The 25893-nt window shown below is 28.8% G+C and overlaps 1 protein-coding gene across 1 annotated transcript in view; it reads left to right on the top strand.

Annotated features, from left to right (window-relative positions):
- The window catches only part of LOC113376628 (protein slit), a 65877-nt gene that overhangs the window by 23444 nt on the left and 16540 nt on the right, over positions 1-25893 (top strand). The window contains 4 exon segments of the mRNA XM_026616619.1: positions 22815-23051; positions 24439-24510; positions 24702-24773; positions 25213-25356. Coding sequence (XP_026472404.1) covers positions 22861-23051; positions 24439-24510; positions 24702-24773; positions 25213-25356 — 479 coding nt within the window. The 5' untranslated portion in view covers positions 22815-22860.

Genomic DNA, 25893 nt, shown 5'->3' with positions numbered 1-25893 from the left:
ACTTTAAAATTTTGCTCAAATGTAATAAGGCTAGTAATACAGTATGCTAGTAATGTATATGACTAATGTACGTGTATACAAAGTCAAATAATAAACAATAAAAAACATTACTGTAATTAAAATTAATAAAAAATTTGAGCTGCCTTGCCAATCGTTTGTTACGTTTTATTCTTTCTCATAAGTATAAGTTTGTATCTTGTTAACTTCCCGTAGTAAGTTAGAGTAATCGCAAAAAATGGAAAATCAAAATTTTTATATATCTTCACTTTTCAAAGGTTTCTGAATATTTTGGTATAAAAAAGTATGGCAATTATTGGCAAGAAAAAGTATGTGTTTATGTGTATTTGAACAAATGTTTTGTTGTAAATCGATGTTTTCTAAAAACGGCTGGACCGATTTCAGAAATTTAAAAGCCATTTCATGTATCTCAATGAGGATTTCGTTTCTCTCTTCTCTAGCTTTGTACGACGATCGAGCCGTTTCTTCGTACTTTGGAAAAAAGTGTTAAACTTTTCGTCCTCATTTAAGCTCATACTACCAAATAGATTTTAAAAAATCAAAAACTGTTTGAAAGATATTGGTTAGGAATGATACTGATTACTTTTAGGTAAAATCTACCGAACGGTTTCTGTAATTAACTGTTGAAAAAAAATTAAGCCGATTTTTATGGAACTTTTTTGGCGCTATATATCATGGTCTTATAGAACTTACTGAAATATCACGGCCTTACGACAAGTAGTTTAATTTCAAAAATTCATCAAAGTTTGAGAAAATGAGTAGTTTTTTTGACGTTTGTTAAAATTAAAATTAGACGATTTACTTGGTATAACGATAGAGTACTTGGTGTTAATGGACATACTAAACCATTAAAGTTCTATGGAAACTGGTTCAATTATAAAAATCATTGATTTTTGAAAATTTGCTTTTAGAAAATACTCCGAGTTAACATGTTCGTTCGATTTCAATTATGTGTAATGAATCCACTCGGAATACTTTAATCACTCATAAATTAATTTATTTTTTATTGATTAAGTCGATTATTTAAACATATCGGGAAGTTCATGTAACTTGTCTCGAGGCAAGTTACCAGTGCCAACTAGGCAAAATACCAATACCAACTAGTTTTGTATTTGTATCGATGAAACGAAGAACTGATTAAATTTTTGGATTGATTGAATTGATTTTTTTTTGAATGATTATTAGACATATGCACATAAAATATTCAGATATTTTTATAAGTAGTACAAATTTTGTTTACATTTCTATGCAGCATGATTGCTTTGGGAGAAGTTCAAGTTTTCAAAAAATGTAAAAGTTTTTTTAAAAATATATTTTCAGTACGGAAAGTTCCAGCAATTTGCCTTAAGGCACGATGCCATTAATAACTAGTTAATGAATGCAATTTTTAGAAGATAAGTGCTTCCTGCTTCGGATGTTTCTAATGATTTATTGAAATAAGCTTAATGACCGATCGAGCATTTTGTAAAAAGTTCATTAACTGAAATGTTTTTAACTTCCCGTAGGGTAAGTTATAGTAATCGCAAAAAATCGAAAATGAAAATTTTTATATATCTTTACGTTTCAGAGGTTTCTGAACATTTTGGCATACCTTAGAAAAAATGGATGTATGTGTGTGTGTGTGTGTGTATGTGTGTGCGGATACAATTTTCGTCGACGATTTCGGGAACACGGATCAACCGATTTGAATAATTCAAAAAACATTCGATTCGTATTGATAAGGAGACGTGCTGATTAGTTTTTGGCGAAGGCAGGTCTAGCCGTTCCGAAGATACGGGGCAAAAAGTGCCGAAAACAGTAAATCAGTTTTTAAGAGAACGGAGCGTCCGATTTGAATAATTCAAAAAACATTTCACTTGTATTGAGAAGATGAAGAATTGATCAAATTTGTATGAAGGTAGGTCTAGCGGTTTCGGAGATCTAATGAAAAAAGTAAAAAAAATGCCATTCGGCCGGTTAAATGATCATTAGACATATGCACATCAAATTATCATATATTTTATAGAGATTTTAACAATAAGTATAATTTTTTTTTTACGTTTCTATGAGTTCCGTACCAATGCTTATGCGTTAGACGGCGGCGCGGCACTTGCGCGCTTTGACATTTCGTCTCTATGCAGTTCAAGCAGTACGATTTTTTCGAAAAAAAGTTCAGAATTTCCAAAATATGTCAAAATGAAGAAAACATTTTTATTTTCAAAAAAATTTTGTTTTCAAAAAAAACTTTTTTTTTTTCAAAAAAATAGTTTTTTGTCAAATTTATTTTTCTCAAAAATCTAATTTTTCCGAAGTGAAATTTTTTCAAAAATGTTAATGGTTTTTAAAAAACTAATAATTTTTGGTACGGGAAGTTCCAGCAATTTGCCTTAAGGCACGATGCCTTAATTGCCTTAAGACAGAATGCCACTTACAGCTAGTTAACTGATAAAGTTAATTTTTATTTTGAACTGTTTATAATTAGTTGTGCACTGGACGAATGTGAGCGAGCTGAATTGGATTTGGAGTATCGGGAGTATCGGGAGTATCGATATTTTCCGTGCATACAGAATACCGAATACCGAATACAGAATACAGATAGTTCGTACTTGTCTATATGTCTTCGGCACCGGTACCGCGAGTGTACGAAGGGAACAGCGGTGAGAGACTGACACGCTCAGTCGCTTTCTGTCGCTCCTCGCTTTAGTCGAAACGGGGCTGAGTCTCATTTCGCTTGCTATGTGTTGTGTTTTCTACTAAACATGTCATACAAAATTTGAACTGTGCACGAAGTTTGTTTGGAAACCTTCGAAAACATCAACTTTATTCAAAACAATATCGGTTTGTGCTTTTTACATTTTCCGAGCTTTGGAAAACTGTTTGTGTTGAACGATATCGTACTACGAGCAAGTATTGTCAAAACTGTGTGTTCACGTACGAGTTAATTTCTTCTCATTTAGTGAATAATGTTTGTGTTAATAAATGAAGGATCGTGCACAACGAGGTAGTAACAAATAGTAAATAATTAATGCATTCATATACATTTAGAAATTTTTAATAATATGGACATGTACCAAACATACATACATTGTCATAAACATATACCTATGGGAATGTGTTTATATATGCATTTGGATGTATGGATGTACATGCCATACAAATCTGAGGTAAATGATTTCGTGTAGTGTATATGCACCTATATATGAATGTAAATATTATGTTCAAGTTATATATATATATATATATATATATATATATATATATATATTAATATGGAAATATTAACAAACAACACTCTTTTTTGCACTATTTTATTAAATAATAAGACAGTATTTCGAACAACGTATAATGGATAACACATAATGCTAATTTAGTTTTCCATATTTTAAATTTTAAATTATAACACACTGCTGATGATGAGACAACCTAGTCTCGAAACGTTTGTGAAAATTATTATTTAATAAAATAGTGCAAAAAGAGTGTTGTTTGTTCATATTTCCATATTAGTATCTATTTTCCACTCAGAATACATATGTTATATATATATATATATATATATATATATATATATATATATAATATATATAAATATATATATATATTATATATACTTGCGTATTTAAATATCTGCAAGTATAAAAAACATAACTGATGTATATATAAATATATATTTGCCAGTATAAAAGACATTACTAGTGCATAATACACACACACACACACACACATATATATATATATATATATATATATATATATAATAGTTATTATGTATAGTATATAATAATCGTTCATAGCATAATTGAAAAAACAAAAAAAAATCTTTAAAAAATTTATTTTACATCCATACATTTCGACTATAATCCTAGCCTTCATTCAGTGGAAACTCAAAATGAAATTTAAAAACTAAAAACATTGAATTCAAAACATTATAAAGAGTAAAAAGTATTTACAATTTGTTAATCTTACAATTAGAGTTAAAAACAAAAAATTGAATAATCCATGGTATCAGGAAATGATAATGCACTACACTATGCAATATAAACATTAAACTGTAATTAAACAATATTTCATAAAATTAACTTTAAAAAATCACAAATAGATAGTGTGCAATATATTTGTTATCCTCAAACTGGTTGAAGATTTAATGAAAAAATGATTTTTTCAAAATTAGTTTTCTACACATGTGTGGAACTAATTGCGAAATCCTTACACACATTTTTATTTTGTTTTGTAAGAAATTTGAAAATACTGTCTTGTAAGTAAAGGACATTTGTGTCGCACACAGCATGTTGAATTCATTCATTTTATTTATTGTTCTATCATTATAAATCGTCAGAAATGATCCTTTACAAACCTTCTTTTAAATAAATTTTCTTCGATTTTCTTTTAAACTAAAATTTCTTTTCTAGTTTGACTCTTCTTCAGTGGCTAAATTATAAAACATAATATAAAAAATAATGCAATCAATATTTAAAAGATATAAAATAATAAACAACAAATGGGTTATAATATCGAGTAACTAATGTTAAATTATAGATGTACAATTGAAAAGTGTACATAACAATCAAAAATAAGGGATAAAAAATCTTTTGAAAATACATTCAAAACTAGTTGGTATTGGTATTTTGCCTTGAGGCAAGTTACATGAACTTCCCGATATGTGTAAATAATCGACTTAATCAATAAAAATAAATTAATTTAAGAGTGGTTATCGAACACGTTAACCTGGTCGGAGTATTTTCTAAAAGCAAATTTTCAAAAATCAATAATTTTTATTATTGAACCAGTTTCCGTAGGACTTTAATGGTTTAACTAACGTCAAAAAAACTACTCATATTCTCAGACTTCGATAATTTTTTTAATTAAACTACTTGTAAGCCCGTAATATTTCTGTAAGGTCTATAAGACCATGATATATAATCGCTAAAAAAAGTTCCATTAAAATCGCTTTAATTTTTTTTTTTCAACAGTTAGTTACAAGAAAACGCCTTGGTAGATTTTTACCTAAAACTAATCAGTATCATTCCCAACCAATATCTTTCGAACAGTTTTTGATTCTTTAAAATCGATTCGGTAGTATGAGCTTAAATGTGGACGAAAAGTTCGAAACTTTTTCCAAATTACAAAGAAACGGCTTAGCCGATCACTGCACAAAACTGAGAAAAGATAATTCACATCGAAATACATTGATTGGCTTTTAAATGTTTGTATTCGGTTCAGAAGAAAACGTCGATGAAAGTTCTAATTTTGACAAATGCCAAAAAACGATACTAATTTTTGCAAACTTTGACGAATTTTTAAAATTAAACGACTTGTCGTAGGGCCGTAATTAGTATGATCTATAAGACTATGGTATCTACCATAAAAAAAATCATAAAAAATCGTCGAAAAAAATTTTTTAACACTTTATTACAAGAAAACGGCCCGGCCGATCTTTACCAAAAACTAATCAGCACGATTACCAACCAATATCTTTCGGACGGTTTTTGCATTTTCAAAATCGATTCAGAATTACGGGCTAAAACGTGGACGAAAATTTTTCACTTTTCTGCTATTTACAAAGAAACGGCTTGGCGCAAAATTTATGAACGCTAGACCTAATTGAGATACATCGAATGGCTTTTAAATTTTTGAAATCGGTCCAGCCGTTTTTGAGACAACGTCGATTTACGGCAAAAAATCTATTCATAAAACACGCACGCACACACACATACTTTTTCCAAATTTGGTCTCATTCGATTCAGAATGGCTTGAAACGTCGTGAAAACATAAAATTAGCGAATCGGATTTTTTTATGAAAACAAACTTCTTCTTCGGGAAGTTAATAAATTTTATAATGTTTTTCACAATATGATAATAAGTACGCTACGAATATACAATATATAAGAATAATTACTTTTATTGAAAGCTAAAGTTCAAGTATTTTGGGTAAAATATATCAATAATTCATCAGGCAGAAGGTAACATTGCTAAAACGCAAGGCAGAACTAAATGCTATGTTTTTTTTAATTACCTTTAACCGAGGCCGAAAGCTTTATATTTCTATAAATTTTAAACGGGCGATTAAGTTTTTTTTTTTTTGATAAATGAGGATCTTTCTTATGTTACATAAATCGTTGTAATATACACTTCTTATATAATCATTTATTTTTTTTTTTTTTAGATTTATGGTGTATTGTGAAATTGGGTTCATTAAGAATTACTGTGAATATTAGCGTAAATGATGTATTATTTATAACGTTTTATTACTAAAGCGTAAATGGCAATTATTTTAACTATATAGGTCTGTGAACAAAATTTTAAATTTAATATTTTGATTATTTCAGACGTTATTAACTTCCCATTAATATAGTAGTGGGCCAAAAATTGAAAATGAAAATTTTTGCATATCTTCACGTTGTGAACGTTTCTGAACATTTTGGCATACCTCAGAAATAATGAATGTGTGTGTATGTGCATGTGTGTTTTGTATGTCCGCAATTTCTCGTTCACGTTTTCGGGCGCACGGATCAACCGATTTGAACGGTTCAAAAACATTCGATTCCTATTGTTAGGGAGAATGCTGATTAGTTTTTGGCAAAGGCAGGTCCAACCGTTACCGAGATACGGAGCAAAGAGTGCAGAAAATAGAAATCGAGGTTTTGAGAGAACGAAGTATTCGATTTGAATGATTCAAAAAACTTTCTGCTGTTTTGACAAAATAATTTGGAAAAAAAAATTTGGCTTTTGGAAAAAAAATTATTGATTTTCAATTTAGATTTTAATTTTAATTCTGGTTAAAGTTCTAAAGCTCGCTTATATATTTTAAATAATTTTATTTTTGTAATTCAGTTTATATAATTCTTATAATATTAGACAATGTTATAGTATTTAAAATAATTTATTTCTAAACATTTAATATTCCTCGAACATATTGTTACTGTACGCGAAGTTCCAGCAATTTGCCTTAAGGCACGATGCCATACACCACTAGTTCTTTAAACTGTAACTTTTTTTTGCAGTATCAATTTTAATTTAGTAAATGTGTATATTCTCGTTTATGTTTATGATATACTTAAAACAGAAATACTTGACAAAATTCAATGTTTGATTTATGATTCTAAAGTAGTAACTACAAGTAGCAATACGGTAATTCAATTCGTGGAATAAATAATATGGAATAGAAAAAGGAAATTATTTTTCAAAATAAGACTTAAAATTAGCATTATCCGTAGGCGAAATCTTTCCAATTTGTATCATTCTTTTTGTTTCGCCTATTCAAAGTAAGAGAAAGTTATTTCGAAGAATCACAACTTCGGCTCGGCCTCTGGTTTGACAGAACTGATATTTTAACTGAAGGTGTATTAAGTGGCTTAAAATGATTATACTTTTAACGACTTATATACCAATAGTGTTTTGATTATTCTGGTGCAATTGCACTTGCAATTAACATCTGGAGCACTTGTTCCGTTCATAGTTACTGTGCGGTTTAGGTTTCCAGCTGTTTGTTATTCGTGTTCATTAAGGTTTCGAACTCATCTAAGGGTTTACAAAGCATACTGTTGCTAACGAATTTTCTAGAGTTTTGCTTGTTTGTTTGGATTTCATCCTAAAAACTTACTCTATTCTAAAATATCCAGTAAACGATCTTAAATATATATTATGACAAAAATCAATTCAATAATCCATGGTATCGGGACATGGTAATGCACTACACTATAAATATAAACATTAATTTGTAATTAAACAACATTTCACAAAATACTTCCTTAAGGCAAATTGCTGGAACTTCCCGTACCGTAAGGAAATGTTCGAGGAATATTAAATGTTTTCAAATAGATAATTATAGATACTGTAAAATTTTCTAATATTTATAAGAATTATATAAACTGAATTAGAAAGTTAAAATCATTTATTTAAAGTATATAAGTGAGCTTTAGAACTTTAGCCAGAATTAAAATTAAAATCTAAATTATTTTCGATATACATAAAAAGCTTGAAATTAAAAAAATCCCAAAGCAGTTGTTTTATCAACACAAGCAGAAAGTTATTTGAATCATTCAAATCGTATGCTTAGTTCTCTCAAATACTGTCATTTTTTGTACATTTTTTGAAATGGCTGGACTTACCTTTACCAAAAAGTAATCACCACTTCTCCTAATCATTACAAATTGAATGTTTTTTGAATCATTGAAATGGGATACTCCGTTTTCTCAAAAACTCGATTTCTATTTTCTGCACTCTTTGCTCCGTATCTCCGTAACGGCTGGATCTGCCTTTCTCAAAAATTAATCAGCACATCTCTCTATCAATACGCATCGAATGTTTTTTGAACCATCCAAATCGGTTAAACCATACGCCCGAAAACGTGGACGAAAAAATGCGGACATACAAAACACACACACGCATCAATTTTTCTGAGGTATGTTAAAATGTTCAGAAACCTCTGAAACGTGAAGATATGCAAAAAAAATTTATTTTCGATTTTCGGCCCATTACTATAACTTACCCTACGGGATGTTAATAAATTGTCTACAGAAATTTTTATTTTTTATTTATGTTATGCTCGATTTTAGACTTTGTTAATACATATGTCAACATCAAATGCAGAATCATACAATATATATATATATATATATATATATTATATTCTCTAACTCTACTAGAACACCAAAATAACTATTCTAATATTATATATAATATATATATATATATATATATATATTAGGGTGGTTCTTAATATGGACATTTTCAAATTTCCTTGCTCCCAAGGGCTCAAATGGTTCTAAATTGATAAAAAAAACAATTCTCTGAAAGTGTTAGCTCTTAATATTATCTTTTAGATAGAGCGCTATTCAATCAAAGTTTTGTATGGAAATAGCGTGAAAAAAAATTCAAAAATTTTGCAGGGCATCGAATTTTCAATAACAAATTACACGAATTTTCACTTTTAATTCATTTGTCGCTAAGTTATACCTAAAAATTTTTTTTTTTTAATTTTCTACATTTTTTTCATGCTATTTCCATACGAAGTTTGATTGAATTGCGCACTATTTAAGAGTTAATATTAAGACTAAAACTTTCAGAGAATTGTTTTTTATCAATTTGGAACCATTTGAGCCCTTGGGAGCAAGGAAATTCGAAAATGTCCATATTAAGAACCACCCTAATATATAAATATATATATATATATATATATATATATATATATATATATGTGTGTGTGTGTGTGTGTGTGTGTGGTGCGTGTGTATGTGTATATATTATAAATAACCAAGTCAAAATCAGAAACCATTTTTGTTTATACATATACATTTACATTTTAATCTCAGTTAGTATGTTTTGTAACCGCATATTATTAACAATAACATTTCTTCTTTCAAGTATTTTTTGTCCCAATTTTAAATACAATTTTTAATTTCAAGATAGTCGACTTCATTTATATGAAGTTTTTGGAAGTGTATAATTTTTAGTGAAAGCTTTGATAGTGGCACTGATGGATGAACAAACTGACAAAAGAGTGACAATAATAGATACTGAACAGAAGCGCTTATAACTTTACTCCTCCGTATATTTTAACTTTTTTAATTGGCTGTTATATAAATGTTTTCTTAATTGCTAAACATGGAATAATATAAACATTTATTTTGTTAAAAAAGATTATAATTTATTCATTCAATATTTGTATTTTTTAAGTTTAACTTCAATGCGAAAAAATACTTATTCACATCACCAAATGATAACTCATGAAAAATTTATACAAATACCTTGTTATTTTTTATGTGGTGATGCCCTATGTAGAAATTATATTTATGTCTGCGTGTGTGTCGACGCGTACACAAATTGGATGAATATTGCTCGACTCTTTCCTAGGTAACCACCTTTATCACAAGTGTACTATCTAGGACCGTTTGTAAACCTAAATGGGCCCATAGCTGCTGTCAGAAATCTCTCCATTGCACCCATTTTTCTCTAGACCTAATCTCTGCCTCATGACAAACAATGCAGTTAAAATCATCTTCTAGTGCGTCTGATGATGTTATGTTTTTTTTTCTTATACCTGTATCTTCTTCGAGGCAGTTGATTCTGCTACTTTCTTCCAATACTATCTATCTTTCTCTTTTCAGCCCGTTGTTTTAGTTCCTCTTATAATTTTTTTAAGAATTCAAAATTAAAAATGTATTTTCTATTTCAACACTAACCACTTTAAGGGTATGGGGATTTAGGAAGGTCGACAATAATATAAAATAATTGGTATCGATTGTACGATATTATTGCCTACACGATATCTATTTATACAAAATATCATTGTGTATGAAAGAAATACACATAAAGACTAAACAATATGTTATTATACATACACGTATGTATATAAACCGAAACGGGGTGATAGTGTTGACTAAAAAAAATTAGAGACTTTACTTAACTTTATTTAAAAAATACTTCACGTTTTTAGGAAATTATGAGCATCTAAGAGAAACCTAGAGCTTTGGTGAAATTATGATCATTTTTTGGTTATTGTGGTTAACTTTTATTAATGTTGTTCATTTAAAGTCTGGAACCGTAGCCATGAATAACATTTCTAGGACCACAGTATAGAGTACCACAATTGCCTCAAGTTTTCAAGAATTAAAACTTTTTTTTGTTAAGACTATGAATTTGATTTTTAATTTCCCGTAGGGTAAGTTATAGTAATCGCAAAAAAATTGAAAATGAAAATTTTTATATATCTTTACGTTTCAGAGGTTTCTGAATATTTTCGCATACCTTAGAAAAAATGGATGTATGTGTGTGTGTGTATGTGTGTGCGGATACAAATTTTCGTCGACGATTTCGGGAACACGGATGAAGCGATTTGAATAATTCAAAAAACATTCGATTTGTATTGATAAGGAGACGTGCTGATTAGTTTTTGGCGGAGGCAGGTCTAGCCGTTCCGAAGATATGGGGCAAAAAGTGCTAAAAACGGTACCTCAGTTTTTAAGAGAACGGAGCGTCCGATTTTAATAATTCAAAAAACATTTTACTTGTATTGACAAGATGAAGAATTGATTAAATTTTCATAAGGGCAGGTCTAGCGGTTTCGGAGATCTAACGAAAAAAGTAAAAAAAAATGCCATTTGGCGGTCAAAAATGATCATTAGACATATGCACATCAAATTTTCAGATATTTTATAGAGATTTTAACATTAACATTAAGTATAAATTTTATTTACATTTACATTTAGACGGCGACGCGGCGCTTACGCGCTTCGATATTTCGGCTCTATGCAGTTATAGCAGTACGATTTCTTTGAAAAAAAAGTTCAGAATTTCCAAAATATTTCAAAATACAATCGATCGATTTTAGGGCCCTCCTTTAAAAAAATGTACTAAAGTGGGTTAGCAAATTCCATCAAACGGTGAGCAACTAATCAGCATTGTATTAAAATATTTGATAATTATATCATTGAAAATTGTTCAGTAAAAAACATAAACCTAAAAATTATTTTACTCACATTCGTTCCAATCTCGCTCGTTGAAGGTTGCATTTCAACTAATTCATGCTTTTACCAAAGCTCTAGGTTGCACTTAAAAGCTTTCGGTTTGACGTTAAGGTCTGGTACACCCTGTATATATATATATATATAATATATATATATATATATATATATATATATATATCTACGGATAATTTTGTTCAGATAGCTAAACTTGGCTATTTATTGAAACTATACGTTTCATTGTAATTATCATTATAATGACCGATATAGATATATCTCTTGATCATCATTCGGCGGATCTCAATCAGAGAATTATAAATTTATTAAACTTTGAACTGAAAGCTAAACTACATAAATGCATATGAGTGACATGGTGGATCAAAAAAATGAAATAAAATAAAAGATAAAAAATAAAATTACGTCTACAACTCGATGAACGAATGAAATGTATTTTTAATTTATAGTGTAATATTTTATATAGTTTAGTATAGTGTTATTCGAAAGTCGAAATCGTACAGAGATTATTTTTCACGAAAATACTTGCTTATTTTTATTGGGTAAAATAGAAGTCTGACTGAGTGAAAATTCGATTATAACTGGAGAGAAAATTCTTTCAATTTAATATTTGACATTCAAAGTATATTTATATTTTAAATGTTGAAGTTTGATTACAGTTTAAGATTAGCCATCGATTTTAGTTTATATTTTTTTAATGTAGATGCTTAGGAGTAGGAGTATCTAAATTCAAAATACCAAGTTGTGATACAAACCTTATGACATGAGTAGATTGTTGATTGATTTATCATTTTTTTATTCCTGTCAATATTTATCAATTTTACTTGTTAATTGTTTTAAAATTTTTGAAAAGCTCTCTAGTATGAAACAGACATACGAGTTACACAATAGACATTTGATCACATTCTAAACTAATTTCGAAAACAAAATTACTTTTAAAGTATTCTAGACAGTGCCAGCACGGGTCATAAACGGATAACAAAAAGTCGTTATCATCATTTTTTGTTATATTTAAAACCACTCGACATTTTTTGCTTGTTTACTATCTGGCCTCCGTAAGAAATTTCACTACGAAGTTATCTTAATAGATTTTTAAGAATGGTGAGGTGTTCTAATCATATGTTAACAAAATTTTATAGCATATGATTTATTGCTCTTCACACAACTGCATTCCCCAAGTCAGTAAACAAATATAAATACCTTCTTACAATATTCATAAAATCTAGATTTGAAAATATGTTGATTTCTTATTTTACCACACTGTTATTTCTCTACGATTGACTTCTTAAACTTTATCGAATGTGATACATTATATTATATTAAATTTATTCACAATACATTATGTTTTGAATGTTTGTTCACAGTAATTGCTACACGTTAAATTGTACATAATTAAAGCTCTCAAAAGCTGTTCTGTGTTATAAATTCAAGGCAATATTATTTAATTCTTTTATGATTTATATAATTATATTTTAACCGGATAAAGCGAATTTAACACTCACAAAATTTTAAATATAATTGAAATAATTTATTAATTAATTAATTTACCTTTAATGGACTAATTACTGTCACATGACGTGGACGGTTTACAGTAAGTTTAAGAGAAAATGGCTTTGGCGAATGGCGAAGATACCTTTGAATCCTTTGGAGTAACATGACGTAAACCCCGTTTTTAAATAATTACATTTATTTTGATGCTTTTGGGGACTTCCAAGGAAAATTTAGTAATTGGCTCCACTTAGTCCCTGAAGATCACACGTCATATCTCTGCCTCGTAAAAGTCAATTCTAATGTAAAGTAATACAGTCACTTATGAAGTCTACTTAACATATACCCGCTATGTTTATTTAAGTGGCATTTGGAGAATTTTTTATTCCTAAAATCATCATATTGGTTTCATAGTATCGTATTAATTTTAATTAAGACATCATTTATCGATTTGACATTAATGTCTTTGTTTCTGAATTCTGATTTTCTCATTAATATTATATCTTGATGTCTGATTTATTCGGGATATGATTTTGGGATATTCGTGTTTGCATTGAGGTAATAAATATGAGACTAACGTCGTACTTAATTAACGTAACTCAGCTGCACTCAGTTTGATAACAAATTAAAAAGTATATTGAGTAAAATGGGTAAATTAAGAATTCTGTATTTCTTTCAACTTTTTAAAATAACGTTTTTATATTAAATAAAAATATATAATTAAAATCGAAAAAGGTTTTTAGCGGGCATTGTTGTATAACGCATATTTTTAATAGTAATGGGCCGAAAATCGCAAATGAAAAATTTTTGCATATCTTCACGTTTTGATGGTTTCTGAACATTTTGGCATACCTTAGAAAAAATGGATGTGTGCGTGTGTTTTGTATGTCCGCATTTTTTCGGCAGCGTTTTCGGGCGCGCGGATCAACTGATTTGAAAGGTTCAAAAAACATTCGATTTCTATTGATAGGGAGATGTGCTGATTTCGAAGATACAGAGCTAAATGTGCAAAAAATTGCAGTTTTTGAGATAAGTAAGCGTAAGATTTGAATGATTCAAAGAACTTTCTGCTTGTTTTAACAAAATAATTGCTTTTGGAAAAAAAATTTTTGTTCCAAATTTTTTTTAATTCTTTTTTTCAAAAAAAAAATTTCTTTTGTATATCGAAAATAGTTCAGATTTTATTTTTAATTCTGACAAAAGTTTTAATATACTTTATACAAATAATTTAAACTCTTCAATTCGGTTTATATAATTCTTTATAAATATTCGAGAATGTTACAATATTTATAATAATCTATTTGAAAACATTTAATATTCCTCGAACATTTCGTTACGGTACGGGAAGTCCCAGCAATTTGCCTTAAGGCACGATGCCGTACACCACTAGTTTAATTTTTCAAATTGTTTATAACAAAATTGAGTAGCTTTATTTTCAACTATTTAGAACATTTATTCCATTTCAAGTTCAACATTTGTCGCTGACCTATAATTTTATCAAATAGGTTTTTAGTAAGTTTGAAAACAAATATATCATTTTATTCAACGGCTGTTGAACGTACCAGACAGATGTGTTAGAATTCTATGTAAATAAGATATTTGTCGTACGTGCTTTTGATTATAATTTCGAGTTTAAATTGCCTACACTAGAATAAAGTGTAAAAATTAACGCATTATCTGGCAGTAGGGTAAAGAATCAATAGAATGAGGGCGGGAATGGCAGATGATTTAAGCCCTAAGCCGCGAGTGCGAGCTCTTTGTGCTAACTTCCGAGGCGGCAGTTTTATAATAACAGCGTGTTATTTCGCAATGTCACTTCGAGCACGTCCCCTTGCATAGCGCGAATCTCTACGGCTTCGTGAAGCTAAAATAGAGGAGAAATCCTTGAGGGAGATATATCATAAATAAATTTAATTAATTTTATAAATTATTAATACACAACAAATCTTTTTTTTTATAACGCCGTAACTTTAGCCTCGTCTGATAGGATAATGCTAGATAACGCAAAAAGAGTGGGGTATTTATATTAATAATTTTTTTTCCTCGTAATACATTGACATATATTAGGTTGTCAAATATCTTCCTTCCGCCTTTTTGTATTATAAACCAATAGCAAAAAAGCGGAAGGGAGATATTTGACTACCTAATATATATACAAGAGAACTAGTACTACATAGCTGCAAACTATATAAAAAATGAATTCGTTTATATATATAAATTTTCTAATACCATTATATTTTCATAATAATCATATTGATTAGGTTTTGTATTCGCAATAGTTTGAGGAAAACAGATAGCTCATCATTAGTAGAAATTTACAATATAGTATTATAAGGTTAGTGTTTATAAATAATTTTATGAACTTTGATATACAGAGTATGAGAGACGAACAAGGAATGCAAATAAATTAAAATAATGTTCAGTTATATAAAGAAAATTATTTATTTTTATATATATATTTCATTTTCTGTAAATTCTTAAATTTATTAATTTCTTTATGTAATTAATTAATTTATTTTATAGTATAAAAAACTTTTGTTTTATTTTCTAAATATATATATATATATATATATATATATATATAATATATATATATATATATATATATATATATATATATATATATATATAAATTAATATGAGCAATTAAAATTGAATACAAAGATACTCGTATAAGATGTGGCTTTATTATACGTGCGCTTTTTACTATTTATACAAATGTATTTAAAATTTAAATTTTAAGTACATTTCAAAAATATATTGTATTTGATATAACAATTAGAACTTTTTAAATATTTTTTGAAACATATTCATATACATATAACTCATACAAATATGCTCAATTGTGTACGCAATTATATTTGTCTATATGATTAGGTTTTATAATAAATACATGCTAAATTATAAGTAAGTGCTGCTCTCGTCCTTCTGTGAATTTGTATGGAAAGTAATGTGCTATAATATTGTGAAGAATTGCTTAAGCGTAATCGACATGGGTTTAAGTTTATTTGTTTTTAGTAGCTTAATATAGACTGTTTTTAAAAAATTGATAATTGTGTTCATGCTGTTTGATTAGTGACACTTTTTTTATCTAATTATGTAACTCTAACTGTAATTAATCTAATTACAATTCACTTAATATAAGTAAATTCAAAAGACTAACTCAATACTTTTTCAAATTAAACAAATTTTGTGTTACATGTGGCACCAGTTGTGCTTTTCTTTATATTTTTGCAACTTTCCATTTCCTCAGCTCTCGTACTTTGTGCGAGTGTTGTGGCTAAAAGCCATAAAAGTAATAAATTTTTACGACTCCGCGCGCCATAGGGACGCAGGTTTATCATTTTTGTATGTGGTTTTAATATAGGTGCCCCCCAGAATTCTCTCTCAGAAGACGGCTACCTGGGTTTCTCTATTCACTGCCAATGATGTCTGGAATCCAACCGGGGGCATCCCATTTTGTTAACATAAAAGTTTTGTTACGGCGCAATGCTCCCAATTAGTAAGGGCTAGTAATGTCAGAAAAACATACATTCAACTTTTTTATGTTACGGACATTTTGATATCTTGATTTACAGGCAATCTGAGATCTGAGTTATACTTTTGATATTAATGTTTAATTATATTATGATTTCTTGTATAAACATTATAGTCGGTGATGTCTGAACAACCAAAAACATTTTGATTTATCGAGCAAACGTTACAACTTACTTGTAAGTCATTCAGTTTCATTCGTAAAAAAGGATAAACAAAGATGTATATTTGTTTTGTTAAGAACGTTTTTCTATATATTACTTTTTAATTGTTACGCGTAGAAACATAACATAAATTATTTATTGTAAAATATTCGACAGTATATATGTAGTTATATTTTCAATATAGTTGATTTTCTAGAATTTGAAAGAGGTATGACTTACTATTACGCAACATACCTTGTGCACTTCGTTTCATTTATAATTTGCTCTAACATAAAAATGCATTACCCAATATTTTACATAATATTTTTTCTGCCAACATGTATATATAAATAAATATATATATATATATATATATATATATATATATGTGGCGACAAAAACGTAAATAAAATTTATTTTAAATATAAATGTAAATAAGATGTACCACCAATTTATACTGAATATGTAGATTAAATATTGTTTGAACTAATGCGATTACAATGTATAATGTGAATGATTGTAATGAATGGATTTCTTTTTTATCACCATTTTTGCCTTTAAATTTATTATTTATTTTAATCCTTTGGTATGTAGAATACAAGCCGATAGTCTTCAGTAATGAATTTTCATTATTTTATTAAAATTGATTATATATAAAATTGTTGAGCTGATTTATTGAAAAAAAGTATTATCCTTAGAAATTCATATGAATAAAATATTCTAAAACTAGTGGTGTATGGCATCGTGCCTGAAGGCAAATTGCTGGAACTTCCCGTACCGTAACGAAATATTCGAGGAATATTAAATGTTTTATAATAGATAATTATAAATACTGTAGCTTTTATTATTCTTATTTTTTAGGCAAAATATAAGAGCCTATTAATTGGACGACGACGTTTCAATATTTAATAAAGAAAAGTAAATCAACAGAACTTAATCAATCGGATTTAATGTGAAGGATATAGTCTAGTATTTATAAGAATTATATAAACTGAATTGCAAAGTTAAAATTATGTATTTGATGGATATAAGTGAGCTTTAGAACTTTAGCCAAAATTAAAAATGAAATACAAATTATTTTCGATATACAATTCAAATTTGGATCATTCAAATCGGATGCTCCGTTCTCTCAAAAACTCGTTTTCTATTTTCTGCACTCTTTGTTCCGTATCTCCGAAACGGCTGGAACTGCCTACGCCAAAAACTAATTAGCACATCTCCCTATCAATAGGAATCGAATGTTTTTTGAACCATTCGAAACTTGGACGAAAAGTTTGTGGACAGGTATGCTAAAGGTTCTTCTGAGGTATGCTAAAATGCTCAGAAAGCTTCAAAACGTGAAGATGTGCAAAAATTTTCATTTTCGATTTTTGGACGATTACTATGGGTTACTAAGCAGTTCGACGTAACTGATGAGTGATGGAAATCAAGTCTTATCTATGTGCCACGCCTGCTAATGTTTCTATTAATTAGTTATAATTATTTTTAGGACATCTGATATAACAGTAAATAGTCCCACAATTCTTAATATGTAGATACATATTACTAATACACATTTTTTATTTCTACTGAAGTCACCAAAATCTTTTTTAGTAACTCATGTTTATTAAAGAAAATCCTCGGTTCGCCTAATAGTCATTTTAGAGTTCAATATTTAATCATAATGTAATACATCAATTAAAATATAGTATGTATCATTCAGGCATTTTCAATTTGTATGATTCATCTTGATTCCTATTGACTCGTCAGTCAAAGTATTTCTCGAATTAAACGACGATTATAGTCTTCAGTGATATTTACGCGTGCGTGCTTGATTTATTCTTAAATATAATTCTTTGGTGTCCACATAAAGGCTCCATCATATTGAGCACAGAATCTTCTTATTATAAGATCCAAGATTTTATAACGTCCGGTACGAGCTTTTACACGTACTCTTAACGCATTCATTTCAAACAATAAGCTGGTTTCCTGCTTTAATTTTTTGAGGGTCACAATGCTGCTGAAGCGGCATATTCAATGGTAGTTTAAATGTAGATTAGGCAACTAAATTTCAAACGAAACGATAAATAAAGCACCTATATATATTAAGCGATCATTGTTTCATTTGTTAAAACACGTCGTTCTTACGTTTATTTTTATTTCAATTTATACGATAGATGCGCAGTTCGCACAACAGTGCGTTATGTATTGCTAACGAGTGGCATGGAAAAGTTTAGGTTATGAGGGGACTTTCAATTTATTTTATATCATATTCAAATTTAGCTTCTGCTTAAGACAAAGAGCCATATATTGAATAATAGACTGAAAGGTTAGATTTGTGTGCCAAACAATTGTTGTGTTCATCAGTTGATCTATTTAAATTTACAAGTAAGTTTTATTACATTTGCTGCGTGTATCAATATTTACACTATATCCTAATTAATTTGTTTAGATATAGAATACAAGAGTGCTCATAAGACTAATATAGAAATAATACAGAAATTTCAGAACAAATTTTTGAAAATTGCCTTAGAAGCACCAAAATATATCCCGAACTGGCTAATTCATCTCGACGCGAACACACCTGCCATAAAAGATGTAATAACAAAAACAGCATATAAATATAGAAACAAGCCCATTAATCACCCAAATTCACCAGCAAACTCCTTAATAACAGAGAACTATCGACGTAGGTTGAAAAGAAAAGCGGCACTGGATTTAAGTCATCAATTTTTCTGATAAAGATTCAAATAACTTAGTCATTATTTATAAGTAAATAGTTAAGGTTATATCATTATCAATAAAATATTGTTAATATTATAATGAAACATGTCCATTTAGTATACAATGTCTCTTAACGGCTAACAATTGTAAATTCCTCAAATTTATTAAATGTCCTTAACTGGACAGTTATAAATAAAATAGAGAACAAAAATAAGATATAACTATTACCTATTAAGAAACAGAAACATTTGTTAAAATTTCATGACAAGCCGACGATAGGTTTACAACTTACAAGGGTTCAAGTATGCTACTTTTGAGTTTCTAAAAAAAATGAATTCAAAGCAATTTCGTGTGTTGACTTACCATTGCTTTTTAATCGAGCTGATAAATCAAACCATATAATCACTAATATGTCAATACATACGTTTGATATTTTTTTTATAATAGATTGTTCAGAATATCCTGGAAAATATATTACATAGCTTTGGTTCTTTTAAAATCTGTTTCAAAATCTCTTTTGGAATGTTTTTAAAATTTTGGTTATTGTCGAATAATACTTTAGAGTTTTGAGAAAAAGTTTATATATGGGCTTTTTTATTTAATTTTATTCTGCAATCTGTGTATGGGTTTTAATAACTATTTCCCGTTAACCGCGTTTCTAAATTCTGAGCAAAACGTTCGGACCTCATGTAGCTAGTAATAAAGTTTTTGGATCTTGGAATTTGGGTTTTTGAATAGAGCAAAGCTTTCTCGCGTTTCCTTTCAAAATCGCGTAAGGTTTACAGTAGTCGAATTGTAAACCTTACGCTAATTACTATTATGAATTCTGACAATATTTCTGTTGAGTAACGGGACCTACTTCACTTTAAGATTCTGGACATTTTGATCGACTTAATACATAGTATTCTGAATTCACAGAATTTTTTTTGCTTTTTGTGTTTTACCGAGTAGAATAGTTTACATCTGATTATAGAGTTATGATGTCAGATGATTTAATATCATTTATTTTCAAAATTTGTAGTTTTGTTCAATGTCTTACGGGAGAACTGTTGCTCTTTTTTAGCAACTATATTGCCAATTGCGTGTAGTTTAACCCTTTTGGGACGGTTTTCGAAAAATTGTTTAAAAAATCGGTTTGTGTAATATTTTTAATGTGTGATATATGTTAAAATGAAAATGATAAAATAAAATTATTTTAAATATTAGGGGGGAGCTGGGCAGCAGGTAAACCGTTGTATCATTCTTACTCTTTGTTGGTACACATTTGTACCAACCGTCCTATGAAAACAATAAATAAAAAATTATTGTACAATTCTGAAGATAAATAAAATGTATTATAAAGCTTTTTAATTTCTAATTAAAACATTTTTTGGCATAAAAGTACATTGCATTGTTGACACAGTGTTTATGTTCATGTTTGATCTTTATTTTCATTGCATCTTGTACATCTTCCTTTTGTTTTACCTTCATTTCGCAAACGCAATGATACTTTATCTATAATCATACAATTTTCATTTCATAGAAGTAAGGTCCTTTTCTACCTATATTTCCGCTTTAATTTTTAATTCTTGGAGCAACTAGTTCAGACAGAGCTAATAAAAATGATAAAGAATGGTAAGAACTTCGATAGTTTACGAATTACCGAGTTCACATTTAGAAGAGTTTAGAAAAGTTAACTGGCAAAATTATTTATCACAATCATATAAATATGCCAGCTGCTATCGGCACGATCAACGCCGCCCAAACTTTTCCGATAAAAGACCATTTCTTCTGGGCACCAATAGGTATTTTCTACTAGTGGTACGCATTTATACCCATGTAATAGACGACTGATACGTATGTGTACCACCAGGGCCGGTCCTACCTTGAATGCAATGCATGCAAAAATGCAGGCGCACGCCTTAGGGGGGCCAAAACGAGGTTCAGAAATAAAATTTATAATATTATATATATATATATATATATATATATATATATTTAAATATAAAATCCGGAATACTTAATAGATTATAATAAACAATCCAACTTAACTATGAGACACAAAAAGCATATTCAGTTTGCAATGTGATATCAATAGAAACAATTAACCAAATAATAACTCTGCAAATTTGTAAATTAATGTTCTGTTTATTGTTTAATGTACTTATTAATTTTTTTCTTTGTTTGAAGTTAACGTGGAATCAAAAAAGAAGTTATTTAGTGTTCAATCCCGTAAGAGCAAACCTACGAAAGTTTAAATTAATTATTGGGCGTTATTGATGAAAAATGGCAAGCTGACTTAGTTGAAATGGAACTTTAATAAAGAAACATATACTAATTATACTAAAAAAATGGAAAATGGGGAATCAGTGCTTAGAAAATGGCTTGTTTATTCCGAAAAATTGAGTTGTAGTTTTTGTTTTTGTTGCAAATGCTTCACATCTGATGAACTTTGAACGTTGAAGACATGCGTGGTTAGGTTTATGAAGCAAATATGAAAAATGTACTTAGGAACAAAAATCTTTAAGCTTTTTCTATACAAAATTTAATTATTAACTATGCAGAAATAATACAGATACAATTATAATTTGTTTGGACACTTTATACAGTTATAATCTTTGGACACTTTAAAAAATAATTTAAAACTTTAACACAATAATCTGATACTCTGTATCTGATGGGAAAATAAAGCTGAATACAATTCGGCCCTTACGATACCAATAAGGAGAAGTTTACGATTCAATTTTGGATATTATTGTGAATAATGAAATTTAATTTAAATTAAAACATGAAATACGAGTGTTATGTTTAAAAATCAAATACTAGTTTTTTTTTGCTCTTTTGGCGTGATACATACATTAGAAATAATTGAGAACTTAAAAATATTTGATTATGATCAACCCGCGAATCGCCTCGATTTTCTAAATAAATTTAAATCAATGTATTTTGTACGCTTTTAGATTTTATCTATTTTTTTGTGTACTAAATCCAGAATGACTAAAAATTAACAAAAAAAACGTAAATGTTTATATAATTTTAACGAAAAACTGTTAAAACTGTTAAAATTATTGGGGGGGGGGTGTCTAAAATCTTGCATGCGGGCGCTGAGAATCCCAGGACCGGCCCTGTGTACCACTAATTTAATTTAGTAATAAAAACTAAATGTGTGAGGTATAGTTATATCTGCTTACTTTATCACGCTTTCTTGTCCATTGTAATCACCAAAAAACGCAAGACTTTTTTAAATTTTATTGAAAATAGTATGATTTTTGCAACGTGGTCTGGACGGACAAAAAATAAAACGTGACTGGTTTTAAACTTAATGCTGTTTTATGGGTCATATGTATTTTATATCATAGCTAAACACTTACATTACGTGGTGGTATAAATTGCATTGCTTACATACTTAAATACAACTTCAGAAATTTTCAAACTTTGTGGTACATATGTGTGCCACGCGTACCGAAAGGGTTAAAATGATTTTGTTCTTCCACAGATCCTAAACTGATAATCCAGCAGCGATCACAGGATAGACCGTCGCCATGAAATTGCCGCTGCTCTATTGGGTAGTTGTCGCTACCCAAATAGCGATTTCGATTGGCAACAGCACGGTATCGCTCGCGAAAGAAACGCGATGTCCGCGTCTTTGCGCTTGTTCCGGAACAACTGTTGACTGCTCTCATCGAACTCTGACCCAAGTGCCTAGGAAGCTACCTCCAGATACTGAAAGATTGTATGTATACAGTAACAGTTCAAAATAAATATGTTATTCGTGTTATATGTACATATATGAGAAACGGACAATGATAATTATACATGCATTTTATTTATTATTTGCCTTCGATCGTATTTATGACATTTTTACAAAGTCATTTGGAAATGTGCTTGTCATTCGTTTTTTTGATTTTTGAATTTAATTTTATTTAGTAGTGATAATTTAGTTGCAAAATAAACATTCTTAATTGCACATGCAATTATATTTTCAAGTGTCATTAGTTCTGGTATACTATTGTATTATTCTATAATTTTATATTATATTTTTAAATAGGATTTATAGTTCTGATATTATTAATGGTTCCGTATATAATCACCAACACAAAAATACTCGAATAATTAATTATCTTTGTTATTTTATTGATCTTAATATTATTTTTACTCTTATTTATATTCCGTAATATATTTGAAATTGCAATTTGTTCGGTGAGAAAAATTAAACTGAACTCTTTTACAAGCCATCAATAGAGAATATTCAAATTATTCAACTTTAGCATTGCAGAAAATACCGGCAATGAGTATAACATACATTTTACAGAATTTATCTTCTCTCCATTTTTCTTAAACTTTAAATGAAGTGGTATCATATTTGTTATTGATAGAGCGGGGCACAAAGATTCAATTTGACGTTGAGCAATGATATTATGAAAACCAAATCAATTGTATCACAACAAATAACACATATGAAACAAACAACTATCTGACCATGTTTACTATAACTCCCAGCTAATTGTAATTCATCATTGCAGAAATGAATTTTTTGCTGTTTTTCAAAAATTTGTTACCCCATAGTCGGAGTAAAACAGGTCCAATGCCTAATTTTGCGAAATAATAACTACATTATTCAATGTTAAATATAAATTAAATGGATACATTTTTACAGAGATAACACTATATATAACCTTGATCTGATACTTTGTCAGAACTATTCATCAGCAAAGTTAGATCAACTATTTATTTAATTTTTCTCTTGTAAAATTGCTTTTTTCGATTTATTGTTTACATCTTTGCCAGGGTAAAAGTTTAGTTGGTCTTTTTCACTCCACTCGCATGTAAGCTTTTATAGAGGTTATCTAATAAAAACTAACAACGAAATACTTTTGTTATGGATTTCAAAGATTGATGTTTATCTCCCGGTAGCAATGTCGTAAGAATCAAAATGATGGTTGGTTATCTTTTTACTTTCAAATATTATTGTTAAAAAATACTTAACTTTACTTGTTTTGGATATATCGGTGGTGGACCTTTTTAACCGCGGACCTGTATATATATATATATATATATATATATATATATATATATACGGATCATTGAAGACCATTATAACTTTAATTCTATAATTTCAGGGATCTTCAAAGTAATAATATTAGTGCTATTTCAGCGCTTGATTTCCAGCACCTCACTAAATTACGCATTTTGTAAGTGTTATGAATCATTTTTATTTACTTAATATTTAGTGCACTTTTACAACACAATTATTCATTGTTGTTATTTATAAATAACATAGCATTTATTTATTATAATGAGAACATTCTTCTAATTCATTTAAATATTAAGTTATATTTTAATTCATTTGTTTATTTTTTTATAATATGCGCATTTTTTACAGACGTCTCAATAATAACTTAATACGTTATTTAACGGATAACGCCTTGTCGAGTGCTCCAAAGCTTTTACGATTGTAAGTATAACATATACATATATATATATATATATATATTATATATATATATATATATTTATAACCTTTCACTATATTTGGACATTACATTACATTTGTAAATGCATTGCATTAAGATTTTTTTGCAAATCCTTGCTTATTATCCATATAAAATCGAAAATTAAAAAATTATGCGATTTCAATAATGTTTTATTAATTTTATTGTTTGCAGTATGTGGCTTAGTTATATAGTATTGTTTTTTATTTGATTTTAACTTCTCATGAATGACATAAAAATGTATTCTTTATTCTTAAATAGGCATATTTTTTTACATTATTTACTTATTTTTTTAAATGATATTTAATTTAATTTAGAACTTATGTTAAAACAATAAGAAAGCAAAAAAATGCATAAATAATTAATTACTTTTTTTTATTCTAATTTATCCTAATATTACAGAGATCTTAGTCACAATGAACTGGTGTCCGTTTCTGGTCGCTGGTTCGAAGGAATTCAAGGATTACGTTCTTTGCAGCTTGATAATAATCAAATTACATGTATTGATCCACTTGCCTTCAAGACGCTTACAAACTTAGAAATTTTGTAAGTTGGATAACAATTAATATTAATGTAGCTAATGACAATCTATAGTAATATAATAATAATAATCATTCTCATATGGATAACTACGTCTTATTAAAGTTGTAGAAGCTGGCGTAGCGTTTGTGACTAATTTTCCCACACAGTGTACAGTTTACCACAAAAATATAAATAATTTTATAATAAGCCATGTACGTAATGCGTAATATTTGTATCTGGCCCGAATATCGAACGCGGGCCATGCCCGTAATATTTGCGTTTGGCTTAGCCATCGTACGCTGGCTCTGCTCGTCCTTGTAAGTTAAGAGGTTACTAGAAAAGTATTCATAATCTTGCTCAAAATTTGATTAAATTAAACTCATAATTTATTGCCGTATTTTTATGTTATATATAAATCCCAAAATTTGTTGGATCGTCAGATAAAATTATAACAACCGGAATTCCGGAAAGGGGCCGTTCAAGTATTACGTAAGCACTATAGGGGGGCGGGGGGATATTGATTTGCTTATTTTGGGCATTTTCGGTAAGAAATTTGCTTAA

The sequence above is a fragment of the Ctenocephalides felis genome, unplaced genomic scaffold (genome assembly GCF_003426905.1).
Source record: "Ctenocephalides felis isolate EL2017-DRISC unplaced genomic scaffold, ASM342690v1 CF-g0.4_SCAFFOLD_01886, whole genome shotgun sequence".
NCBI classification, from domain to species: Eukaryota; Metazoa; Arthropoda; class Insecta; order Siphonaptera; family Pulicidae; genus Ctenocephalides; species Ctenocephalides felis.
The sequence above is the reverse complement of the archived record's forward strand: the minus strand, read 5'-3'. Positions and strand labels throughout refer to the sequence as shown.